The 8,351-nt window shown below is 44.7% G+C and overlaps 1 protein-coding gene across 1 annotated transcript in view; it reads right to left on the minus strand.

Annotated features, from left to right (window-relative positions):
* The window catches only part of LOC306941934 (uncharacterized protein), a 38,237-nt gene extending 36,644 nt beyond the window's left edge, over window positions 1-1,593 (minus strand). The window contains exon 1 of the mRNA XM_079527572.1: window positions 1,297-1,593. Coding sequence (XP_079383698.1) covers window positions 1,297-1,393 — 97 coding nt within the window. The 5' untranslated portion in view covers window positions 1,394-1,593. The remainder of the gene's footprint in view (window positions 1-1,296) is intronic.
* Between the last annotated feature and the right edge of the window lie 6,758 nt (window positions 1,594-8,351).

Below are 8,351 nucleotides of genomic sequence, written 5' to 3' on the forward strand. Positions count from 1 at the left end.
TTGCGCACCAGCGAATATATATATTTCAATCTCCAAAGTCAAACTCATAAATTCACAATGTACCATGCCGCTCCTCGTTGTGAGCTGTGTATGATGATCTGAGCGAGAGAAGGGGTGCGCGCTCTCTCTCTCTCTCTCTCTCTCTCTCTCTCTCTCTCTCTCTCACACTTACTCTGTGCTTGCTGCTGTTTTCAGAAGAATTAATCCAAGGTTTGTCATATATTATGGTTTAGTAGGCATACACTTTAGCTGGTCAGTCAGTGTGTGCAGACTCAGAGAGAGAAGCAGCACTGCTCTGCTCATTAAATTGATATGACCTAGATATGTCATATGCCCATCTGATCAAGATAATTAGTTATTTGGCAACACCTGTGTGAAATACCAACGCTTTCATATAGCCTACTTTTAGAATAAGCTTTTTCTTTTTTTTGGTGGCCATCTACAGGCCGTCCATGTGTACTGCATCTTTATCTTGAAAACGGAGCAGTTTACCGGTCGTGTGTACAGCAAACATAATTAACATAACCGCAATGTAGACGCAGTAAAGTTTTATATCGTTCACAAACTTAGGCGGGGAACAGCCCGCGACGTCCTCGTCTGGCAAGGCCCTTGTGTGTGTGTGTGTGTCTCTCCCTAAAATGAAACTGAAATTAAGGAATGGCTGGCCTAATTTGATATGCATTTTGGGTTAGTAATTTTTAGTAATAATGCACGCACACACACACACACACACACACACACACACACACACACACACACACACACACACACACACACACACACACACACACACACACACACACACACACACACACACACACACACACACACACACACACACACCAAGCCCCCCCCCCCCCCCCCCCCCATCCCACTCCGGGCGTCGTGGTGTTAACCTAGCCTACGGAGACGACCTCAGTTAAACTGTAAACAATGGTAACTGTTAAACAATAACAAAGTGAATGAGGTGTTTATAAACATAGTAGTAGTAGTAGTAGTAGTAGTAGTATTGTGTTTTTTTCACTGACGAAAACTAAATGGAAACTAAATCAAAACTAAGCTATGACTAAAACTAGGACTAAATATACTGACAATTTCGTCAACAAATAAAAACTAGACCAAAATGTCAGGGAGGGACTAGTGGACAAGAGATCCAGTATAAGACATTTTACACTTGGTTGCATGCTGAAAATAGCCAGATCGGCTAAAAACAGTCATTACGACTAAAACGAATTATTATTATTATTATTATTATTATACCTGTGACAGACGCGCTTATTATTATTATTATTATACCTGTGACAGACGCGCTGAAACAGCTGCTCCAGATCAGCAGCACCAACGCGTAGAGAGAAGTCCTGGTCGAGGAGGAGGACAGGAACGACTCCTCCATGTTTGTTTGTTTGTCTGTCTTCTCTCCCAACTTCCTCGGTGAGGAATCCTCACTCCACTCCTCCGTCCGAAGAGGGAAAAAACTGAAACCTAACGTAAGATTTCAATCCGTTGGATTTGTATAACGACGGAATAATGAAGATACTATTACATGTTAAATGCCAGTGGATTTGGCTCTAAACACACACACACACCAAACAAGGCTTTAGAAGCAGTGTTGCCAACTCCGCAGAAACGGAAATAGCTAGTGGCTTCTTCTTCTTCTTCTTCTTTGGGGGTTTTATGGCGGGTTGCTACCTAGTTAAGGTGTATACCGCCACCTACTGTACCGGAGTGTAGTCCAACTCCATTCGCCTTACTCCTTATTTGTTACAGTCTACTGGTGTTGAGTGTTGTGGGGTATTAATCCCTATATCCTGTGATAGATTCCAATCTCCAGCAAGAAGTTAATCACTGCTTTCTGTGTCATACAGACTCCATTTCCTGATGTTCCCAGGATACCTGGTATGTTCCATTGTCTCTTTGCCTCAGCCATCCTCTGTTTCAGGATTGTCCTTTCCTCCTCATATTTCCTGCAATACATCATCACATGTTCCACATTCTCCGTGTCGTCGCACTCTGGACATCGGTCTGTGGGGCTTTTCCCTACCATGAACAGGGTCTTGTTTAGGCCAGTGTGGTCAAATCTGAGTCTGGTCAGGACTGTTTCCTCTCTTCGGAATCCTCTCCTTACTCCTTTTGCATCGGTGCCTTTCTGGATGTTATAGTACGTTCTTCCTCTACTGTTATTGTCCCATCTCTTCTGCCATTTCTTCTGTAACTCTTTTTTCAGTATGGCCTTAGCTTCCCCTTTGCCAAAAGGCACCTCAATCATTTCTACCATTTCGAGTGCTGTTTTGGCAATTTTGTCTGCCTCCTCGTTCCCCTCTATGCCCACATGTGCAGGTATCCAGCAAAAGCTGACTTTTATACCCATCCTGGACAGCCGGAATAAACATTGGTGGACTTCCATAACCAGGTCTTCCCTTGTTGATTTCTGGCTCTGCAGGCTTAACAGGGCCGATACTGAGTCTACGCATACTACCACTCTATCTGGTCTAACTTCTTCCACCCACTGAAGCCCAATTATTATTGCCATCATTTCTGACGTGAAAACTGACAGTTTGTCCGGGATTCTCCTACATAACTTAACCTGCATTTCTGGTATATAAACACCTGTGCCCACTCTATCCTTTTCGTCCTTAGACCCATCTGTATATATTTGTAAGTAGCTGTAATATTTATTTTCTACATACTTGCTTGACCTTTGTCCTTTTTCATTATTGTCCCATTCTTTCTTTAGCTCTAGAATGTTCAGGTCTATGTCTGGTTTTGGAAACAGCCACGGGGGGGTGCTAATTTTCAGTGTGGGTGCATTAAACTTTAAACTTCCTATGTTATATTCGATTGCTTTATCGTTTGCGATCCAACCGAATCCTCTACCTGTGAATTTACTGTGTTCCCAACAATCCTGAACCACATCCTTGGTGGGGTTTTCTTCGCCACAGCCCCGTAGCCGGCTCCAATATGTGAGCATCAGTTTCTCACGCCTTAGATCAGTGGGGGCTTCCCCTACTTCGACGTGCAGTGCATTTATCGGTGTTGTTCGCATTGCGCCCGTACAGATTCTAAGTGCTTTGTTTTGTACCTTGTCTATTCTTTTTAGGTGGGTCACGGCTGCTGCTCCATATACAAAGCACCCATAATCTATCTTCGATCTCATCAGGGCTCTGTATATATACATTAGGGCTTGCTTGTCAGCGCCCCACTCTTTTCCCACCACTGCTCTCATTAAGTTATTCACTTTCTTACATTTGTTTTCTACTTTCTCTACATGTGTTTTCCACGTCCCCCTCTCATCCAGCCATATTCCCAAGTATTTAAAGCAGTCTACCTTTTCCATACTTTGGCCGTATAGCGTAAGGTTCTGCGTCCCCACCCCTTTCTTTTTAGTGAATATCATATAACACGACTTGCTTACAGACAACTTAAACCCCCAGTTATATGACCACTCTTCTACTCCCTTGATTGCTTCTTTCATTTGACCCATTACATGCTTAGCATTTTGTCCCCTTAGCCAGATGGCCCCGTCATCTGCGTAAAGCGCTGACCCGATCCTTCTATCAAGGTTCATAAAAATGTAATTAATCATTACATTAAAAAGTACTGGGCTGATCACGCTACCTTGCGGAATTCCATTATCAATTTTAAATTCTTCCGACATTTCTGATCCGACTTTAACCCTGAATCTTCGGTCAGTCAGGAAATCTAGCACCCAATTGTAGAACAACCCTTTAACTCCCATTTTGTTCAGCTTAATTAATAGCCCTTCCCTCCACATTGAATCATAGGCCTTTTCAATATCGTAATAAACAATTACCATTATCTCTTTCATTTTAAAGGTTTTTTCTATTTCACTACTTACTTTGACCATAGTTGACCGACCTTTCCTAAACCCGCTTTGGTATGGTGCCAGCAGATCTTTCTGCTCTAAAAAGTAGTTGAGTCTTCTAACTAAGATCTTTTCCATCCACTTGCATAAATGTGACGTTAGGGCTATTGGTCTATAATTACCGGCATTATTAGGATCTTTACCAGGTTTGTTAAATGGTAGTATTACTGCGCTCTTCCAGTTCTTTGGCATTTTCCCTTCTTCCCATATTCTGTTAAATAACCTTGCTACAAGTTCTAGCACTTCATCGGGGAGGTTTTGGAACATAGTATAACTAAGTTGATCTTCTCCTGTAGCAGACTGCTTAACTCCATGTAACGCCAATTGTAATTCATACTGGGTGATTTCAGCATCTAATGTATTTTCCTCTCTAGGTTTCAGCTGGTATACTTCTCTATTTTCCTTTATAACCAATTCTTTCCTTTGTCTGTGAGTTTCGTCAAGGTGGTTGCCACTGTGGACTCTTGCAAAATTCTTTCCTAGTATATTTGCCTTTTCCTTATCTGTTATAGCCATACCTCCATCCTCTATTAGCACTGGGATTTTGACACTCGCAGTTTTGCCACTCATCTTTTTTAGCATTGCCCATACATCTCCTATTTCAACCTCTCTTCCTATTGTTGAGCAGAAATCTCTCCACGCTTTACGTTTGCTGCTCTTGATTACTCTGCGGGCTAAAGCACCTTTTTTCTGGTAGTCAATCACGTTTTCCTGGTTTAGGTCCTTCCTCAATTGTCTTAGTGCTTTATTTCGGCTTTTGACAGCCTTGGTGCATTCTTTATTCCACCACGGGACTATTTTCCTTCTCCCCTCCATTTCCCTGATTGGGATACTACCCAACGCTGCGTTAAGGATTAGGTGTGATATTTCGTTTGCGACTTCCTCAATATTTCCCTCCATTGTACTAAGTTCTGCTGATTGACAGCATATTTCCCTAAATGTATGCCATTCGGCTTTTCCAAAGCACCATTTCTTATGTTTGTACATTTCTTGGCTTTCTATGTCTATATTTACTGCGCACATTATTGGGAAGTGGTCGCTTCCACAATTAGCATCCTCATTAATAGTCCATTCACAGGAGCTTGCCAAATTGTTTGAAATTAGTGTGAGATCTAGGCATGATAACTTATTGGTTCGTATATCAAGCCTTGTGCCGCCCCCATTATTTAAGCAGACTAGTTCTCTTATATCAATCATTTCTTCTACTACATCACCATTGCCATCTGTGTGATCACTTCCCCATAGATTGTTATGTGCATTAAAGTCTCCACACCATATTTCTCTTCCGTTTCCTTTGCTATTTATTACATTTCCTAATGTTTCTTGGTTTAATGGTTTGCACGGGTTATATAGATTGACTATCGTGATATTCCCGTCTTTCTTGCATAATTCGATTACCACATTTTCAATTTCTGTCATTGCTGGGATTCTTCTGAACGCTAACCCTTCTCTGATAAACGTTGCACACCCTCCACCATAATTTTCACACCTATCAAACCTTTCTGATACATACCCAGGGATGATGAAGTCCAGATGCGGGCGAAGCCATGTCTCTTGTATACACAGTACCTCTGGTTTGATTTCTGATTTTCCTATAAACCGTTTAAATTCTTGGCCATTTGAAATTAAGCTACGAGCATTCCATTGAAGTATATGGAACACCATTATGGGTTTATACCATCTGGACATACACCATCGCTGGCTCGCATCATTGCATCAATTTCTTCTGCCTTTAGATCTTTCATGTCTAGAAATTCCACTGCGGCTGCAACCACTGCCTTGATTCTATCACTTTTCCCTCTGCGTAGCATAACTCCATTGACAATGTTACACATAAAAATAACAAATTGCTTTTTTTCCACCATTAAGGTGTCTTCCTTTACTTTACATGTGTGGTTGCATCGCTGTGGTAGTGGCTGTTGCTTCGTTACTGTGATGGCCTTATTTGGCTGCTCTCTCCTGCTCACTGGTCTGGCACTGGGTGCCGGCCTGTCTCTCGGTACCGGTGGCGGTTGGCTCACTGCGAGCTGGCTTTCAGGCACTAGTGGCCTGTTTTGTGAACTACTCTCTCCTCCAACACTCCTTACTGCCTCTGCATATGAGACCTTGTTGATGGTCTTGTATTTCTGAACTTCTTTGGCTTGTTTAATAACACCACAGCCAGCATACGCTGCGCTGTGCTCTCCTCCGCAATTACAGCATTTCAGTTTGGCATCCTTATCACATTTACCATATTCATGGTCCCCTCCACATTTCGCACATCTCTGCTTCCCTTTACACTGGCTTGCTGTATGTCCCATTCTCTGGCACTTAAAGCACCTTAACGGTTCAGGGACAAATTCCCTCACCCTAAAGTTGATCCAGCCCATTCTCACCTCAGGGGGTAGCGATTTCTCAAAAGTTATCAGAACAGACAGGCTATCAGCTTTGATGCCTCCTTTATAGGTTTGGAGCCGCTTGGCCTCTAGTACCTTTCCACCACTGATCACTTGCTTTACTTCTTCCATATCCATTTCCAACGGAACATTTGATATCACTCCTCTCAGTTTTGCTGTAGATCCGGGGGTATGTGTTTTGACTGATCCTCCTTCTAGCTGTGTTAGCTTCAGAAGTAATTCATGTTGGGTTTTACTTCCCGTTGAAATCAGGATTCGTCTGTTGTTAAGCAGTTTGGCGTATTTCACTTTCCCGACTTTGGCTTCAATTTCTTTGGCAACTTTAATGGGGTGAAAGTGTCCTTTATCATTACTAAGCGTGATAATGACTTTCCACTCCTTGGGAGTGTTAGCGTCATCACTACTCCCTGAATTGCTTTGTTTTCTGCTCCGTTTATTATCTTTCCTTCCACTTTGCTCATCCCCACTGCTTCCCTCTACATATGCAAGCAGTTTCCTTGTATATTTAACATTGGTATGATCCATTACAGTCTCTCCATCTGACGAGTCAGCCATGGCTACACTCACGGTACAGTTTGGTTGCAACCCGATTCCCAGCTGTTTGTCTCTCAGTCTCCGTCTCACTCAACTCCACACACACCCTCCTCCGTCACAAGTCCAATCGCAAATGCCGCGTCGGTCTAGCTAGTGGCTCCTCGAAAAGTAGCTAAAAGTAGCTAGGGGTGGGATATGCGCCGCCCCTAGCGACTTGTTAGCGTCCCTAGCGACTTTTAGGCGCCCCTAGCAACGAAAATATGTAGCCAGCCAGCCCTACTCTAGTATGAGCCAGCCAGAGGAAATGAAACAGGAAAACGGAAACGGAAACAAATAAACGGAAACAGAAAAGGGGCGTTCCCTTGTTCCCTTCAGTCCGCCGTCCCGGACGCGCTCCCGGGGGTCTCGTGCCCAGGTGGGGGTCCGCGGGGGTCCGCGGGGTATCTCGGCCGTCCCTGGGCCGTTTCGGACGGGGGAATCTCGTTCGAACCGGGCCGCCGTCCCGGACGCGCTCCCGGTGGTCTCGTGCCCAGGTGGGGGTCCGCGGGGGTCCGCGGGGTATCTCTTTCATTTCTCAACCATTTTGGACGGTGGTGGGTTCGTTGGAATCGTGTCACCCCGCTGGGGGAGTTTTTGGGGGTCTCAAGGTTCGGGGACCCCTAGGGACCCCCAGGGACCCCCCAGGGACCCCCACATGGTAACTCTTTCATTTCTCAACCGTTTTGGACGGTGGTGGGTTCGTTGGAATCGTGTCACCCCACTGGGGGCGTTTTTGGGGGTCTCAAAGTTCGGGGACCCCTAGGGACCCCCAGGGACCCCCACATATTTTTAAATATATAAATAAATATGAACACAATTTCCTTTCTTTCCCCTTTCCCACTGTTCCTGCCAGCCTGCTGTTATTTCCCTTTTGATTATAGATCTGCACTCGTATGCTCCTATTGCTACATTTATGTCTACTTCCCTACATAGTGACTTTTTCGCTGCCCTATCTGCCATCTCATTCCCTTCCACCCCCACATGGGCTGGTACCCAGAGGAAACCTACTTCCCCTCCTACTTTCTCAATCTTGTAAAGGTGGACCAGCAGCTCCACCATCAGGTCTGACCGAGCTCCCAGCTTTCCTTCCCCCATGTTCATGAGCACAGAGGCAGAGTCCGAGCATATGACCACCTGTCTAGGCTTCACCTCCTCCACCCACTTCAATGCCCAGATTATTGCCATCAGCTCTGTTGTAAATACTGACACCCCCTCAGACAGCCTCCTATTTACAGTCACCTCTATCTTAGGGATTGTATACGCAAACCCCGCCTTCCCTGACTTAGGATCTTTGGCCCCATCTGTGTATATTTGAAGGTGATGTTCCCAGGTGCTTTCTAGCCTTCTAGCTACCATGTCACTGTGGTACGTGCTGCCCTGCTCTTTTATTGCCTCGAGTAGGCTTAGGTCTATTACTGGTGTCGGTAATAACCACGTCGGTACCACTGGCCAGTGCACTATAGGGGCCAGCCCCACCGCCCCCAACTCCAGCTTCTCCA

The sequence above is a fragment of the Electrona antarctica genome, assembly GCF_951216825.1.
Source record: "Electrona antarctica genome assembly, chromosome: 18".
NCBI classification, from domain to species: domain Eukaryota; kingdom Metazoa; phylum Chordata; class Actinopteri; order Myctophiformes; family Myctophidae; genus Electrona; species Electrona antarctica.